Source organism: Ctenopharyngodon idella, chromosome 9 (assembly GCF_019924925.1).
Source record: "Ctenopharyngodon idella isolate HZGC_01 chromosome 9, HZGC01, whole genome shotgun sequence".
Taxonomy (NCBI): domain Eukaryota; kingdom Metazoa; phylum Chordata; class Actinopteri; order Cypriniformes; family Xenocyprididae; genus Ctenopharyngodon; species Ctenopharyngodon idella.
Genome location: NC_067228.1, coordinates 6,741,809 through 6,760,951, shown reverse-complemented (window position 1 = coordinate 6,760,951; position 19,143 = coordinate 6,741,809). Strand labels below are relative to the sequence as shown.

At 34.5% G+C, this 19,143-nt stretch overlaps 1 protein-coding gene across 5 annotated transcripts in view; it reads right to left on the bottom strand.

Moving 5' to 3' along the window:
- The window catches only part of pde1a (phosphodiesterase 1A, calmodulin-dependent), a 78,519-nt gene that overhangs the window by 1,581 nt on the left and 57,795 nt on the right, over positions 1–19,143 (bottom strand). For 4 of the 5 annotated variants that reach the window (XM_051906943.1, XM_051906945.1, XM_051906947.1 and 1 more), the window contains 11 exons: positions 17,539–17,605; positions 17,325–17,441; positions 12,659–12,799; positions 12,355–12,455; positions 8,208–8,333; positions 7,962–8,063; positions 5,150–5,294; positions 4,029–4,110; positions 2,971–3,085; positions 2,697–2,884; positions 479–733 (listed from right to left, as the gene is read on the bottom strand). In XM_051906943.1, the coding sequence (XP_051762903.1) occupies positions 479–733; positions 2,697–2,884; positions 2,971–3,085; positions 4,029–4,110; positions 5,150–5,294; positions 7,962–8,063; positions 8,208–8,333; positions 12,355–12,455; positions 12,659–12,799; positions 17,325–17,441; positions 17,539–17,605 (1,439 nt within the window). The remainder of the gene's footprint in view (positions 1–478; positions 734–2,696; positions 2,885–2,970; positions 3,086–4,028; positions 4,111–5,149; positions 5,295–7,961; positions 8,064–8,207; positions 8,334–12,354; positions 12,456–12,658; positions 12,800–17,324; positions 17,442–17,538; positions 17,606–19,143) is intronic. The other variant, XM_051906944.1, reaches the window with a different exon arrangement.

Here is a 19,143-nt window from a genome sequence, read left to right as displayed (position 1 = left end):
GTCATTCTGACCTAATGTGCTGCAAACAGCTGGTAAGCATGACCGTATCGAGAATAAAATACGGAAACTAATTGTGGTGCAAAGTGTAGCTGCGTAATCTTTAATAAATAACGGCACAGTCTACAAACAAACAAAGAAAAAAAAATTACAAAAAAAAAGAGAAAAAAAAACTAATTGAACAAACAGGAAAAAGCCCGGGTAGCAAATAGGTTGCGTTTCAGGTTCTCGCTAAATCCTCCTCAAGGGATGATAGAGGTCCATCTCCAGCAATAACACAATCGCCATGACAACATTGCACACTACCGTCTCTAGGAGTCGCTCCGTGGACATTCCGTGCGTCCGTTTGCACAATTAGCCCTCTGAGCCCGAGAGTATAATAGCATTACAATACAATGAGGACAATGCTATGTACATCATCCTGTTTCTGATTAAAAACATTCAGGCTCTGTACCGTTTGTGTGACGTCAGGCGCTTTTACCGTTCCAAGGCAGAGTTTCTGAGCTGTGTTCCTCTGATGAACCGTCGCCCGGTCCCTCCAAAGGGGACTGGGAACTCTGGTCCAGAGAGTCCTGGGAAGAGTGAGTTGAGTCCGTGTTGTTAATTTCATTCAGGGACTTTGACTCCGAGTCGAGACTCCCTCTGGCTGGACTGCTGCAGGACAGTGTGACTTGTGTGTTCCTCATGGACTCCTCTTCCAGGTCTGACATTCTCTCATGTTGCTTATTGGCCAACTCTGGGAAGAGACAGAAAGTGAGATCAGCAGTGGGAATACCATATTATCCCCGGGCGCTGTGAAGAAGAGCTGTGTTATCATTTAAAGGAATTCAATAGAAGTTAAGTTCAAGCATTGGTAACTTTTTTTTGACTGCCAATTATTTTATATACATTTATATATACACACATACTATATATATATATATATATATATATATATATATATCAACATGTCTAAGTTATAAGTCCTGTCATACAAACAGAGATATGAAGTCAGTTATTTTGTGTTTTACACATACCCATATACACCATAGTGTGATTGAATTACATAATAAAATATTATTCTGATAGCCATCAGTCATTTGTACTACTATATGTTTGCGTCTTTTGTTACTTAAACACCGGGTCAAATATTTAGACACACTTGAATAAATTTGTTTTTCATGATTTAAAAAAAACGCAATCTAAAGGCACGTTTGAACTTAAGTTTTGTAGACAAATAAAACTGCGCCTTAAAATTAATTGCTTTACTAACGTAAAAATGTATTTATTGATTTTATTTTAATAAATGATTTGGCATGGATGAAGAAAAAGCATGCAAGATTTTAAAGTTTTTTTGAAAATAAATTTTTAAAAATTATTTATTTCTTTACATTTTTAATAGTTTTTAATTAATAATAGATTTTTTTAATCTTCGATCACACACACGTGTTTTCCATAATTTTAATAACTTTACTATTTCTCTAAAACAACAACAATAATAAATATAGCTGCAAGCAGCAATTATGGGGTCAAGCTGAATAAGGAGCCATTTACACAACACCATTTTCAACTAAAAATGTAAAATTTTTAATGCGTTTTGGCTGTTCATTTACACGACAACGGCATTTTGGGTGCCTGAAAACTCAAGTTTTTGAAAACGGTCTCCGTGTAAACAACAAAAACGTGCATCTCTGAAAACGATGACGTCATGCACATGCATATTACATGTTCAGTCTATAGTGATTCATCGCAATCTAATGGCCTGACATCAGAATGCAGCGTTTTTAGTCGTTTTCGTGGATCCGTGTGAATGGAGATCGTTTTGACAATGGTGTCATCTTTACGCGGAAAACTCAAAGGAAAAACTTCTCTGTTTTAAGCATATCGTTGTCATGTAAACATATGCTAAGAGCCGAAAAGGAAATATTTGTGTACATCTGTGATCATGAGGTTAGGATAAAGCTGTTTAAATTACACAAGTTAAAGCACTTATAACATAATAACATGGTTTATAACTTCTGAGCAGTAGGTGGCACTATGACAAAACTCTGTAGGCACCCTCAAGTTATGCCTGTGAAGTACCAAGTTTTTTTTTTTTTTTTTTTGTCAATACACAAAACTTTTGCAAAGATACAGCCGCATATCCATTTTGGCGTGCTTGCAGGCAAAATTGTTGACGCAGTATAAAACGGTTGGGTCTATCAAAAATCTTTTAATAATGTTTTGTCATGAGTGTCTGTAGATGCTACATACCATTTTTCATACAAATCAGACAAATTTTGTAGGAAGAGTTCGAAAAAGTAGGTTTTAAATAAAATTTAATATGGCGGACATTAAGTATGGTAGAATATGGCAAATTTGGTATCATATGACTCAGCATAAGCCAACAAATCTAATGATGCAAGTTAAATGACAATATGTTGAATTTTTCATGTTATAAACATTTTCATAAATTTAATTATATCTCTTGACCACTAGGGGGCGCTGACCTAAAGCTTTACTGGTCCTCTCAGAACATGACCATGAATCATACCGAGTTTCGTAACGATATGTTCATGCTTTCGTAAAACATTTCTCCTTAAATAAAACCTTTTTGGCATAAAATGTTCTTTAAAATTGAGTCAAGAACCCTAGAACTCTATATAGAAAGAGTGCATGTCCAATTTTTTTTTTTTTTTTTTATTGTACAGAAATTATTATTTTTTTGATTGCATGCGCACCTTGAACAGAAAGCTCTTTCCAGCGCTCCTTGTTGTTCTGGATGATCTCGGAGAGCAGGTGTCGGACTTGTTTCAGGTCGATGCCGCACAGAGAGTAGTCTGTAGTGCCTCCCTGCTCGTCGTTCGAACCCCGACCGCTGTGTCTCTGTACCGACTCCACCACCGTGGCCGAGCCCCGACCCGTCAAACTGCACCACAGGAGCAGATTAAAAAACAGATTATCATCCCTGAATCAAACACCTTTACCATGATGAACATGTGACCATTGCCTCACCTTGACCTGCGGACACCCCCAGATTTCACAGCTTCCTCTATGAGAGGACTAATGATCTTCTCTGTTGTGTCGACCAGAACAGAGAATGTGGGTTCGACGATAAAATCGATGAACCCTTTGAAGGAAAAACAATTTTATTTGTTTAGAAACCTTTGTCATTCATTTAAACAGCTAGAAACTCATTAGCAATAATGGTTTTTGATTCAATCAAGATGCCTGTAGTTATTGTGTCATTAAATCAAACCACATTTATTTTATGAGCTCCATTAAATATTACAAGAGGGCATGTTATTGTCTCAGCAGCCTCTTGATGGCAGTAAAGAGCTGAGCATGACTGGACTAAAGGCACCTCTATATGGATATATTCATAACAGCATAGTAACATTGTTCACTGATAGTATTCACTCATACTATATTTCTACAGTGCATAAACTGTAAATACTGTATATACAATGTATACTGAGCACAAATATGCAAATTTTACATAAAATACAGGAATGTTCATGAGTAGCATCCAGTTATCTTGCAAAAAAAGGCACTTGGCAATTTTGATTTACATATTTATTCTGAAAAGTAAATATAAAATTAAATATATTTCAAAAACTAAATCATATCTAAAACAAAAATATATAAAAAGCATACACAACAGGGACATAAAAAACAATATATTATTCAATTTACAAAGAAAATGAAATGTAAAACATCGTGACTATTACTGTTCAAATTTATTTAGTTGTGGATTTAAAGAAATGTAAAGGTCAAAGTTAAACCTTAAAGCATTCTGAAAAAATAAAGATGCTTAAAAATTTTAGTTTATCAACCTTGAAAACAGAAGGTCAAGTTAAGCGCATTACATTGTGGGATACAGTATTCCATGCAGTGTGCTTCTTTTGGCAAATGTAGCAGATTGTCTGTGTAGTCCATACATAAAATTGGCAAAGCAAGCAAGCATACATACTACAGTATATACTGCAGAGATAATAGAAGTAGTATGTGAGTGCTGTTCCAAACATGGCCTTGGCTATCAGAGATCGTGTGTATGTGTGTGTTAGTTTTACCTATCTGTGACTGGGCAATCATGGTGGCTTTCCGGTCACATAGTGGAGAGAACGGCAGCCCTAGTTCTGCCTCCTTGTCACCCTGCAGAGACAATAAAAGAATCAGAAAGAATTACTCATACTGGCCCTGTGAACAGCCTAATAAAACTTTCCTCTTCCCTCTTTGTTCTTGAGAAGCCAAGCAGACAGAGACATCGTGTACCCGTAATTTCTAAGCCAACAGGATTTTGAGAGCAACTTCCAAAACAAACTCACAATACCAACAGATCCTGGTTGTTAAGTTGCGACTAAAAAAAATATATTGTCTATGCTTATTCGATTAGATTTTTTCGGGTTCCCTCACTCTCTCTCTATTAAATGGTGTAGTATTAACTTTGAAACAATCTCCACTCAGAATTTGCAAGTACATTTCAAAAAATAATTACAAAGAAACAGCAACTTATTGATTTAAACATGAAATTTTGAAGTAGAAAGACTAAAATAGTATCTTGTAAAATGTACTTGTATAATCTTTCTTTTATTTATAACTTCAAAAAAAATGATTGACATGGGAAAAAAAAAAAAATATTCAGACACCTTGAACATCTCATCTTCATTATTACAGTTTATTCGCTCTAGTTTAAAAAAATGGTAATAAAATATGACAAGATCTCAGAGTTAAACTGTGTCAGAAAAAATTAATCTTAATTATGTCAGATAACACTTGAGCAAAACATGGTCAGGTCAAAGTGTCTGAATAATTTTTGGTCCCAAATTTTTTATCAATTTTACTGGTAGTCCACTGTATGAAGAATTTTTGGGTATAATATGTCACAATTTACTTTATTTTGCTATCCTCACCTACATAAATGAACTATAGTGTCCTGCACCCACTAGTAAAAATATACAAAAAATATTTAAATAGTTTTTTGATTTGTAGGTGTATATTTAATTCAAAAATAATATTTATCATTTTATTACCTATTTTACATGTCACGTTTTCTTATTTGGTCATCATGTGCATAAGCTCTTCGATGGATTCCATCTTTCTCCTGCAATTCACCCAGATAATTTTTGTGTCTGCAGAGTGTCTCTGGGAGTTCTGCTTGTGTTACTGGAGACAAATATTATGGTGTGTGTACCTGTCTGAAGAACTCCTCCATGAGAGCTTGTGTCCAGCGGTAGTGCAGCTTCCAGCCCTTAGCGGGGTGGCTGATATCGGCCGCGTGCAGCATCAGGGACATCGCTTTAGCTTTGTCTATTCTGATAGACACACATTCATCACAGCTTCATCAGTCAGATAGAAAGACAGAAAGTTTGTAAACAAATTATTAATTTATAAATCCACACTTACACATATACACATTCACAAACACAGGACATGGGAGGATTCTGTCTTAAAGGGTTAGTTCACACAAAAATGAAAATTCTGCCATTAATTACTCACCCTCATTTCATTCACAAATTAACACAAATTAAGATATTAAGAAATTAAGATATTTTTTATTAAATCCAAGAGCTTTCTGATCCCCCATAGACAGCATTGCGATTACCACTACAAAAAGTATTCTCGTCGCTTCATAACATTAAGGTTGAACCACTGCAGTCACATGGACTATTTTAACAATGTCTTTACTACCTTTCTGGACCTTAAAAGTGGTAATCGCAATGCTGTCTATGGGGGATCAGAAAGCGCTCAGATTTCATCAAAAATATCTTAATTTGTGTTCTGAAGATGAACGAAGGTCTTACAGGTTTGGAACGAAATGAGGATGAGTAATAAATGACAGAATTTTCATTTCTGGGTGAACTAACCCTTTAAGGCCCAGATATACTTCAAGCGAATTCGAAGAACGAACTGGTCTGACGTCATTTCGAACAAAATCAGGCCAAAACAAAGTTCGTTTTGTGTTCATTTTGGGGGTTGAAAACAGCTTGCTAAAGCGAACTTTCCGGAAAAGCTTCAAACTACCATTGGTCCATGGTGATTATGTAATGGGTAGGTGTGCTCTGAGGCTCCACCTTCTTTGACATGGAGTTCTTCACCGGTTCATTTCTTTTGATCGGTCCGTCAAGGTCGGACATCTGCGAGTAAAATCATGAACACACTGGATAGCTGTTTTATAGTAGAAAATGTTGTAATTCTAATTGTAATTCAGTGTAATTCTGACACTGTTTTTTCATGTTTAATACTGTATAGCTGCTTGCATTTAAACAATTTGTATAATATTGTATAAATTGGTATATAAATAAATTATGTGAATTTACCGGAGTGCCAAATTTCAGAGCTTGTGCAAACAACCACATCACTGTGATCAGATGCTTCCTTAACTGCTGTTTTCTCATCGCTGTCATTTTTGTTGTGTGTTTATTTTGTTATTGAGAGGAAAGCATATTTGCATATTCACTTAAACGTTGCTCTCAGCAGCGTGGGCGGTGTCAGGATGTTTGCTAACATATTTCGAACTTCTTTTTACCCCAAAGCGAAGAACGAAAAAGAACTTTGCCATTTTGTCTCTCTTTTTCTCTGTTGTACTCCAGTAGTATCAACTATATTTTGGCAGAAATACTACTTCATTTTTATCACAGCTTAGGCAGTAGCATTTCTAAGATTTAGCTACTAATACCCAAGTCAGTTTGGAAAAAAAAGACTATGTTAAAGGAATGAATAAAAAATAAATACTAATAACAAATGTATTTCAAAACAAATACAATATACAGTATATGCAAGATAGATATTAGACATTGTGATATGGTCAAAACATGACACTGAAGACAGGAGTAATGGCTGCTGGAAATTCAGCTGTCATCACAGAAATAAATAACATTTTAAAATATATTCAAATAGAAAACATCTTTTAAATTATTTTACAATGTTACTGTATTTTTACTATATTTGTGACTATTTTTACAATATTTGTGTATTTTTACTGTATGTGTGTGAATTTGTGTATTTTTACTGTATTTGTGTGTTTATTTTTACTGCATCTGTGTGACTGTACTGTTACTGTATTTTTACTGTATTTGTGTGACTGTATTGTTACTGTATTTTTACTGTATTTGTGTGACTGTATTTGTGACTATTGTTATTGTATTTGTGTGACTGTATTGTTACTGTATTTTTACTGTATTTGTGTGTATTTTACTGTATTTGTGTGACTGTATTGTTACTGTATTTGTGTGACAGTATTGTTACTGTATTTTTACTGTATTTGTGTGTGTTTTTACTGTATTTGTGTAACTATATTTTTATTGTATTTGACTGTATTGTTACAGTATTTGTGTGACTGTATTTGTGTGTATTGTTACTGTATTTGTGATTGTATTTGTGTGACTGTATTGTTACTGTATTTGTGATTGCGGTTTTATTGCAGTTGTCTGTGGTTTTATACTGTATTTGTGAATTTAGTTTTGTTGATAATAATAGTTATCAACAATTGTCTTTGGCACTGACAAAAAAAAGTACACAATGAAAAGACATTAGACAGAAATAGTCTAAGCAGACATAAAAAGAATTTAAAAATAAACTTTAAATGTGAAATTTAAAATGTCAAGAGTCTTAAAATAACTCTAGTTAAAGTCCTGTTAAAAATAATTTCTGCCAACAGAACAAAGGATTTCTTGCATCAGAAGCACGCATTTGAATTGGGAAAATAGACCCTGGAGATCTAGTTGTTTATTTATGAGCCTGTTTAATGATCTGTGTCGTCTGATTCTGTTTGCAGCTCGACGGATATAATTTATAACAAATGAATGAATAAGCTACAGAAAAGTCTCCAGCAGTTGACACATTTATTTCATCACACAGTATATACGTCACACCACCCAGTTGTAATGAGTACAGCTACGCAAGAAGTATGACACATTTTCATAGGGAAGACACACCGTCGAACTCATTCATTAACACCCTCATGTTCACAAACGCTCAGAGAGAACAGTGGGAGCGTCACTCACCCCTCCGGCTGCTGCAGCGTGTTCCTCATCGTCTTGATCTGCTGGAAATGGCAGGACATATCTGTGCTCATGACCATCTCGATCACCAGCGTACGCAGCTCCCTGTGGGAAGCACAACACAGCGGCTCAACAAAACTCAAAGCACATGCACTTTCCCAGAACAGATCGTCCATTCCTCACAGGAACGGCACGTCCCAGGACATAATGCCAGCGTTTCCCAGCGTTGAGTGACAAACCCCAGCGTACCTCCAGTCATCTTTCGAGAGGTTGACCAGGATGTTCATCTCATCCTCTTGCATAAGTCTGTAGGCTGCGCTCACATGGTGGTTTTCCAGAACCGAGCGATCGTTGTACAGGATTGCCACTTCTGATCTGTGCAGAACCAAAGGAAGAGGAGTCAAAAAATGTCCTGCATGTTCCAATTACTATGCCACTGTAGTACCATTTTAAAAGGTTAGTACACCCAAACAATGAAAATTCCTTCATCATTTATTCACCTTCATGTCATTCCAAGTCTGTATGACTTTCTTTCTTTCGTGTAACACAAAAGATGTTCTACAGTATGTGAAAGCTTATTGTTACCAGGGGCTGTCAAGCTTCAAAAAGGACAAAAAAAAAAACACCATAAAAATAGCATGAAAGTAGATATGACTCATGCAGTACCTTTCAAGTCTTATGAAGTTTTGTGTGGTGAAAACAACAACATTTAAGAGTTCTTTTTCAGTGAAATTATTGCCTTGAGTTTTTTAAACTTGTCATGTTGGAACCAGTCATGTGATACACAAGAACCAATTGCATTTGGCATCATTGATGTCAAACTTGGCCTGACAGATCCAAATTTAACACAAGATCTTCATCTTCATTTATATAGCGCTTTTCACAATACAGATGGTTTCAAAGCAACTTCACAGTGATAATAGGAAAAGATCTTAGCTGCACTTGTACCTATTCAAATTTTTTCATATAATTTTGGTAATGACAAACATGTGCTTGGTGTCAATTACTGTCAATGGCACATTTTGCACATTTCTCACCATACGCTTGCAATTTTTCTCACTTTGAAGCTTAACAGTGCTGGTCACTATACTCTTTCATTGTATGGAAAAGAGCAGCTTGGACATTCTTCAGATTTCCTCCTTTTGTGTTCCATGCAAAAAAAGAAAGAGTCAAAATGGATATATATATATATATATATATATATATATATATATAAGCAATAAGGTATGAGAGGCTGTGCTGTATCGTGAATAAGTCACGGCTGAAGGCCGTTGTTAGGCATGACGCGAAGCAGAGTGCCTGCAACCCCTTCAGCCGTGACTTATTCACGATACAGCACTAGCCTCGAGTACCTTATTGCTTTTATAAAACGGTTACCACACAATACAAATATTAAAGCCTAAAATATGTATCAATGCAACTTTCATGAAGTAAACTTTCAATAAAAGCCTTCCTTCCACCGGAAAAAATAGTCCCTGACCGTGAACAGCAACAGAAGTTACATTATTACACCATTAGATGGCAGCAAGGACTGTCTTTATGAGTGTGTCAGTCAGTAGCGAAGACTTTTACATTGAAAAGACTGAATTGTTGTGAACACGGAACAAGACGCAACTGACAAATGCTTTGACTAGCGCTGTCAGTCACGGGAAAACCCCTTAACTGTTAAAAGGACAAGATAATACATCGGACATTTAAACAGGTTTTTTATAATGAACATAGGACTGACCTGAAGGAAAATGCTAAATCTGAATGCAGGTAATAAACTTGCTCACTCTATCTCTTTCTCACAATACTCTTCTACATAATACAGTAAGCTTCAATTAACAATATTAATTGAGAACAGTTTACATTTCAAAGAGTGGTTGCTAAGGGTGTAGTGATACACAGAACCATTGGGTGAAGCAGTTATAGTCGTGTTTTATTGTGAATAAAATACAGCTATTGTCCAATCAGAATCAAGGATTTTTTTTTTTGAAAGAAGTCTCTTATGCTCACCAAAGCTGCATCATCATTTGATCAAAAATACAGTAATAGCAATAGTTTTTTTCTATTTGAATATATTTTAAAATGTATATTTAAAAATATGCTGATGATCAAGAAATGTTTCTTATTATTATCAATGTTGAAAACAGTTTTTGCTGCTTCATTTTTACAGTTTTTGTGGAAATGAAATACATTTTCTTTCAGGATTGTTTGATAAATAGAAAGTTTAAAAGAGTAGCATTTGAAATTAAATTAATTATACATTTTTGTACCCAGTAAAGTATATTTCATTTCAAATGCAGCTCAGAGAAGGCAATTTCCTAATTATATTTCAATTTACTTTTGTACCTCTTTAACTTTTGTAACATTATAAATGTCTTTACTGTTACTGACTTTAAAAACTTGCTGACCCCAAACTTTTGAACTATATAGTGTATATCACCTCAAGAACCCTATATAGCTAAAAATGTTTCTCGATAAGAACAGGTTGTTGTTTTTTCTGAACCAAAAGTCCTGAAGAACTCTATCATATCTTACTGTAAGTTCCTGCCAGTCAGCCTGTTCCACACAAATATATTTCCAAGAAAAGCTATTTTATTCAGTGAGGTAGACAGACAGTACTCGGGAGATTTACTTTTCATTCTCTTGAGGAGTAAATCTGAGGTGAACTACAAGATGAGGTGGAACATCAGCTGTAATCGGAGATATCAAGAGTAATGCCTCAATTTTTCCCATCACATAAGCCTTGTTTCCCACAATTCACTGATGATCGAGTGCTCCTCCAAAATCACTGTATACTGCAGCACCGTCCTTGCATTTGGTTTCTGTCTGCTGCAAAAGCAAGTGCTGTGATGTACTGTACTTCTTCAAATAATGATGTCTGTGATGGGCTGTCATGCAAAATGAGGCCTGCTGTGAAGGGATCTCAGGGATCCTTTGGCAAGTATTAATGTGAATAAGATGTCCGGCCTGACGTGAACCAACACAGCAACAACAGCATGAACAGATTCTGACGTAGATTCTGCCACTGAAGATTAATTGAAAACATGATAAATTCTGCTCTCAGCCCCACGATAGCTCACCACAAGGAAGATGAACTATGTTAGGAATATGACCAGTGGATTCTCTCTCTCTATTACAAATGCACGCACACACACGCACGCACGCACGCACGCAGGCACACACACACAGGCATCATAGATTTGTTCCAAATGATAGGTCATTATGTTTCTAAGATTCTCTTCACATGCATCCTTCAAAGAGAAGGCAATTCCATAATGTGACAAGCTTACATTAGTACAAATATCCATTCAAGATGGTGGGAAAAGCAAAAGAAATGTTATTTATAAATATTAATAATACATACAAAAATATAATAAATATTTTATAAATATGAATAAATGTCAAATGGTTGTTTTTTCTATATTTTATATAAATATTAATTATATTAATATTGATTAACAATGGGAAAATGTTTAACTAGTAAATACAAAATATAAAAAATATTAAATAAAAATTATATATAAAAAAACTTTTAATATAAAATCAACTCGTGATTCTGTTTGTACTGAGAACTAAACATTTTAGGTACTAAATATAAGCTTGTTTATGTCTACATTATAATTCAATTCCCTGGATCATGGACCACAAAACCAGCCATAAAAATCAATTTTTTGAAATTGAGATTTATATATCATCTGAATGCTGAATAAAGCTTTCCATTGAAGTATGGTTTGTTAGGATAGGACAATATTTGGCCGAGATACAACTATTTGAAAATCTGGAATCTAAGGGTGCAAAAAAATCATTTAAAGTTGTCCAAATGAAGTCCTTAGCAATGCATATCCACTCACAAAAATACATTTTTGATATATTTACGGTAGGAAATTTACAAAATGTCTTCATGGAACATGATCTTTACTTAATATCCTAATGATTTTTGGCATAAAAGAAAAATCGATAATTTTGACCCATACAATGTATTGTTGGCTATTGCTACAAATATACCTGTGCGACTTATGACTAGTTTTGTGGTCCAGGGTCACATGTATTAGTTGAAAAACCTAATCTAAATGAAAATTTGAAACGTTTCTTCGGCAATAAACTGTAATAAGTTTAAGTTGAAGCACTAAAATTATTAACTGTAAATAAATAAAACTAAAATGAACTAAAACTAAAACAAAAATAAATTAAAAGTAATAAGAAATATAAAAAAAAAAAAATGAAACTAAAATTAACATGATCTGATTCAAAATATAAATAAAAGTGTAATAAAACTAAAACAAAAATAAAATAACACTGCTCTAGATCATCAGGTTTGATGTAATCATTGGAAGCTGGTCTAATAGTTTTACATTTTGGACAATTAATTGAGATTACTGGCTGTTTTTTATTGGAGGTCATCACACACCTGGTCTGGATGTGGAAGTTATTGGTCGTTCCAGTGTGTTCAAAGTCGTGGATAGCAGCAGCAAACACCATGGCCAATATTTCCAGTTCAGTGAGCCAGTGCTGTGGGAGAGCGGACCAGTCAGCCATTACCCAAATAATCATCATTACAGTGATTCAACATCATTAAAACGCATTTTAACAGCTGCGCATATTAACCTGCAAGTTAAGACCTCAAGCGTTCAGCTCCTATTGACTACAAACAGATGTCATATTTGTTTGTCAGTACGAGACATGCATGCGCAATTCACTGAGCGCTCGCTCACCATAATGCCAGTGTGTAGCATCAGATAGTGTGCCGTCTGTGTGACATCAGCAGCGTGGATCAGATTGTGGTAGGGGTTTCTGTGCTTGCTGTAGCCCATTTCCAGAGCTTCCACAAATGACACCAAGGAGGACACTGGTATCTACAGAGAACAACAATCCCAGTTACAAAAATAGAGTACTTGTGATTGTGCATTTTAACCACACGGCCATTCAAAAGTGTATGTTTTTGAAAGAAATTTATATTAGTTAGTGAGAAAATATAAAATTGATCAAATATGACAGTAAAGACATTTATAACATTACAAAAGAAAATAAAAATTGCAACTGTTTTAGTTGAAGAACTATACTAAAACTAAAACTGAAATAGAAATAAATTAAAGATAAATATAAATATTTAATGTTTAACTAATAAAAATGACAAAAGTACATAATTACAAAAAAATTAGACTAAAATATATATGTAAAAAACTGAAAATATAAAAAAGCTAATTCAATACATTAATGAATAGTATAAACTAGAGGTAAAAGTTTTGAATAACTAAGATTTTTTTTAATGTTTCTGAAGTCTTTTATGTGCACCAAAACCACTTTTATTTGATAAAAAATAAAAAAAATATTGTGAAATATTATTACAATTTAAAATAACTGTTTTCTATTTTAATATATTGCAAAATATATTAAAAATAATAATAATTTAATAATAATTTATTACTGTGATTGCAAAGCTGTTTTTTTTTTTTTTTTTGTGGAAACCGTGATACGCTACCATTTAAAAGTTTTAAAATTAATACTTTTATTCAACAAGGATACATTAAATTGATTCAATTGCCAGTAAAGACATTTATAATATTTCAAAAGTTTTTTTTTTATTTTTTTATTGAAATGCTGTTCTTTTGAACTTTCTATTCATCAAAAAAAAAAAAAAAGAATTTTGTTAAAAGTTCCCACAAAAATATTAAGCAGCAATGTTTTCAACATATAATAATTATGATAATAATAATAATAATAATAATAATTATTATTATTATTATATTCTATAATTATTATTAATATTTGAGCACTAAATCAGCATATTAGAATGATTTCTGAAGGGTCATGTGACACTGAACACTGGAGCAATGATGCTGAAAATTCAGCTTTACCATCACAGGAATAAATTACATTTTAAAATATACTAAAACAGTTATTTTAAAATGTAATATTTCACAATATTACTGTTACTTTATTTTAGATTAAATAAATTCAGCCTTGGAGAGCAGAAGAGACCATAAAACCCAATGTGTTAAAGGAAAAAAAAATCTAACTAACTGGCTTTAGTTTTGGATTCCCAACCCTACTAGAGAGACAGAATGGGCCTTCAAGCTGCAGTCTGAGGCCTTAAATGTCCTGCCACAGCAGATTAATGGAGCATGTTACAGGCAATCGAAGGGCTTCCGGTAAGGGAACAGTTTGCAGCAGCGTAATATCAATGTGTAATCACATGGAGAGCAGGGACTCCATACCTCACCACTTAAACACAAACACAGGCAACGTGTGTCTGATGCATTTAAATTGTAATCAGGGCTCTGTGTGTGTGTGAGTTCAGATTCTGTCATCACCACGCTTGTGAAAAAGGGTAAGAAGTGATGGGAGCTGACACAATGGTGAAAAACAAAGAAAGAGAGCAGATGGAAACTGTCAGACGCCTCATATCAGATGTATATCACATATAAATCTCCTGTTACAGGGTCAAAACATGTATGCTTTGGAGACAACACCAACTTTGGTTAAAACTTTGGTTAGGTGATTCCAAAAGGATGAAATCATAATATATTAAAGAAATAGCTCACATAACAACTCACATTCATTTTGTTTCAAACCTGTATGACTTTCTTCCGTTGAACACAAAAAGAACATGATGTGTACCAAGTACTTTTTTTCTATGCAATTACAAAAAACAGTGTCTGGAGCTTTTAAGTTTTAAAAATGAAGCAAAATCACCATAAATGTATCATAAAAGTAATCCAAAAAGTCTTTTGATGCCATACAACAGCTTTGTGTCATGAATGATGATGATGATGTGAACCAATCATTATTGAGTTGGATATTTTAAATTGATCTGGTATTGATTCAGTTATAGAGAACTTCGGTTACGGAGTGCTCAATTCTGAACTGATTCTATGATTCTGAACTGACTCAGTGATTGGACCGATTCAGTGATTCAGTCACAGCGGTTAAAAGCTCACTGGAAGGGAAGATTACCAGTGAATGACAACTTATTTTTCAGTCTTTTCTCATACAAAGCTATAGAGGGTATGCACGACATCACAGTAGGTGGGAGTCACTCCGGTTACACTTATTGAGTGGCAAAAAAACTGAGTGACAGGGTTGGTGTTCAGCTTGAATGCTGCGCAAAACACGCAAAACATCTAAAATGTAAAAGAGCTGAGTGATTTGATTTTACAAATAGATTCAACAAGAAATCAGAGCTCTCTTTTTACAGACCGCCGAAAGCCGAAAGCTGCAATTTGCAGAAACAACTAGAATCAAGGCAGAATCATTTTGTGTCAGATATGTTGGATTTTGGGGTAAAATTATACCCTTGGTTATATATTGTACTGACAACTCATTAATTCAATATTTGTAAGTTTTTGTCAGTGTTTATTAAAAAAACATCCATTATAAGCCTTCTGTTCTACAAAGGGGGATGGTTGGATAATGTTAGACAAACCCAGTTTTCCTTTCAAAGCAAGTTTAGTTTAATAGGAGCACCATGGAGTTATTAAAAAGATTCAGTTTACAGCATGGAACTCTGTATTGTCTGCATGACGGCAACAGCTGACAGTTATCCAGAAAAATTTAAGGGCCTTATCATACACCCGACACAATGCGACGCCAGGCACGACACAAGTGTTTTTTGCTAGTTTCAGCCCTAGACGCAGTTATCATTTTCACGTCCTGCGCAATGTTGTTTAAATAGCAAATGCACTCATGCCCGTCTGTTCACCCAAGGGCGTGCTGGTCTGAAAATGTGGTGTGTTCAGTCAATTTAAATACATGTGTGTATTGCCACGATTGGTTTAATTCGTCATTATTGCTAATAGGTAATTCTTATACGTGCAATGGCTATCCATTATGACATTTAGGCATTTTTATCTTTATGTACACAATAATAATCTTTTACATTTGTAATCCTTTTATTTTTAATATTTGGCATGTTTGTGTGCTGCTGCGCGTCGCTATGTCTAACAAGCAGAGTGTACGCGCGTTGTGCACCCGCCTATAGGTGCATATTACTAACGCGCTCTTTAAATAACAAAAAAGTGCATTGTTGGCGTGTTGCTATTTTGAGGCAACTGAAAACAACTGCGCCATTGACTTTAGATCAGGTTTTTGTTGCTCAATGGCGCAGTTGATTATTATTGTGTACATAAAGATAAAAATGCCTAAATGTCATAATGGATAGTCATTGCATGTATAAGAATTACCTATTTGCAGTAATGATGAATGAAACCAATCGTGGCAATACACACATGTATTTAAACTGACTCGTCAGGTTGAGGGTGTTTATATTCCGCCATGTAAATAGCAAATCCGCCATGGTGCAAGCACACCTGGCTTTTAAAGGGAATAGGAGATGGCACTCTGATTGGTTTATTGGACGTTACGCACAAAACACACCCATGACTCATTAAGAGACTAGGTACAACCCTTTTGGACCGTACGCCTGGTGCGCTGACCATTTTTTTCGCCGTTAAACTAGCAAAAGTGGATTTGGACACACCCTAAGTGCATCTGCGCCTTGCGGTTCAGACCAGATCGTTAAAAGAGGGCCCTAAAAATTTCTACAAAATATATAGAAACAACTAGAATATCAGTTGATGTCCTCATCACTTTTATCCTGAAGTAAAGTATGACTAAGCGTCAAGTCACTTCACAATACACATCGTTTCCAAGCAGCTTTATATAAAGTCATAATGTCTATAAAGCCTTGGTGCTTTAACAAGTTGTAGGGCTCGGTGATATGACGATATAACAACGGTATAAGTCATCATCCGGATTTAGATCTACCTATATTGTATTTATAGTGCTGTCTAGCATAAAGTGTTCACAGGCTTTGCTTTATGTATTTCCCAGGCGTCGAAATCAGGTACATATAAATGTCAGGAAATCCAATTCCTGGCCACATGTCAATGTCCACGGACCACTGGTTCTTTGTTAAGTTGTAAGGAACACTGTGGAGTCCAACTGTCTTTAATTCAAGCAGATAATCGTTTGTTTTACTCCCATTTTCACAGTTTCCCCTATTAAATCTAGTCATGCTGCAAGATGTTTTGCCACTCAGTCCTGCTGAGGGGGCCATGTCCTGGCGGGAAAGTGACGTCAATGCATACCCTCTATAGTATGCCTTCAGAAGTCTTTGAATATATTGCATAAATCATATAGATATTTTATATGGTTCTTTTGCATTCTTTTTGAAGCTTGAAAGCCTCTGTCCTCATGGAGCATAAAAAAGGGGACAAGTTCAGGTGTATGAGTTGAAATGAAATGAATAAATGACAGATTAAATTTTATTCAGTGGCAGCATGAGAGTTTCCCTATGGGCACATGAGTCAGAATCCAAAGTAAGCGGTGTGTTTAATATCACAGTTTTGATGTGTGTCTGGTTTTTGCAGTCTCTCGTACCCTGAAGCGGCTGATCAGGTCATATCTGGTGAGCAGTTCATACACCAGGAACTTCAGAGCGTGTTCGCTACTCGCCTCTTGGAGCGTGAAGACGTCAAATGACCATTTATCAACATCCTGAAAAAGAGGAAGACTCCTATGTATTGGTGGCAGACAGAAAACTAAGGAAACAAACTAAATCCATGTTATAATCTACTGTAAAGATAATATGTACCTTTAGAGCTGCAATTACAGATGGTGGATAGGTCAACCCTGCCATGTTGGATGTTCTTCTGTACATTCTGCAGATACACACACACAAACCATCATGATTTTTTATTATGACAAGCTGAAGTTTATTTTTACCAAGGTACATTTCAGTACAATGTTTTTTTAACACATGTATATGAATTCACATGTAAAAATTGCATTTGGGTAGCTGATGTTGAATCTTTTTGGCGAGCTGATGTTCTGAAGTGCTACTGTATACTCCAAATATACATATATTTTAAAAGCATTTTGCTTATTCTTTATGCATGCAAATTATTTGTCACACCATGTAAAATTAACTAGTGATGAACTAGGCAAAATGTGATTAAAATGGTAAGAAACCTCTAAATTGACCTAAAATATACACTTTCCCTTTTACATTTATATAAATATTAACTTAAAATCTTGATATTGATTTAAAAATGTTAAATGGACATGTTATGCATAAACTACTTATTTACATCGAAGTCATGAAGGAAAAATAGCCAGATTAAATCTAAAGTTCAGAAAGGGGTCAAAAATGATCCAGAATGATGTTTAAATTATGATTTTTTTTAAGCAAAAAACTTTGACCTCTTTAATCTTACACTGTAAGAAACAATATAAGATCATTTAATTGTCCCTCACAATTTCAAGGGTTTTTTTTAACTACGGTCTGAAGTAAAAATGGAGCTTTACAGAAGTGTTTAAGAGATGAGAAGTTTTTGACAGCAGCAGTAAAGTCAAAAGTGACACATCTACACGTAGTTGACCGAATCTTCACAGAACTGTATTCCCTGTATGATCAAGAACATTCAAGTGCGAACACTTTATAATCAGAAAAAAAAAAAAAAAGCAGGGCACAACACTTAAACTTTCCTTTTTAAATGAGGGTGGAAAAGCACTTAATAATGAAAACGTCATGTTACTCAACACAGTCCAGATTCCAAAATAATTGTACATAATGATCAAATTCAGTTCCAGTGTTCTTTTTAACTTGGCTCTTGCTGAATTAATCCCAATACTGGAAAATTAACACATTTATGCAGAATTTTTTTTTTTGTCTCTGTCTAGTATCTTAATTTATTGGACATAATAATGTTAAATCATATTAATTCATTTTATTTCATCACAATGTCACAATTATACAGACCCCCAAAAGGGACATGGTGGTGGAAAAAAAATGAGATGGGAGGAAAAAATATATTTAAAAACTTCACATTTGCTCGCAAAACTTTTGAATTCCCTCAAGAAATTTTGCAAAACATTTTGAGAGCGGATGCAAAGTTTCTCTGGGAAATGCAAAACATTCGCAAGAGAACACAAAAGCATTGACATATAATTTTTCCTTCAATCTTTTTTTTTTTTCATCACTATGTCCCTTTACAGGCTCCATACAATTAGCTGGGTGAATTTTAAATAATTTCACAATTTTTGTACTTTTATACCATCATCTAGCACTAATCATTTTCATATATTATCTAGCACTTGTCTTTTTGTCTTTTATAAAATGCATTTTATAACAAATTTCATCTATTTTATTACAAAAATCCATCCATTTTATAAACAAAAATCCATTCATTTTATAACA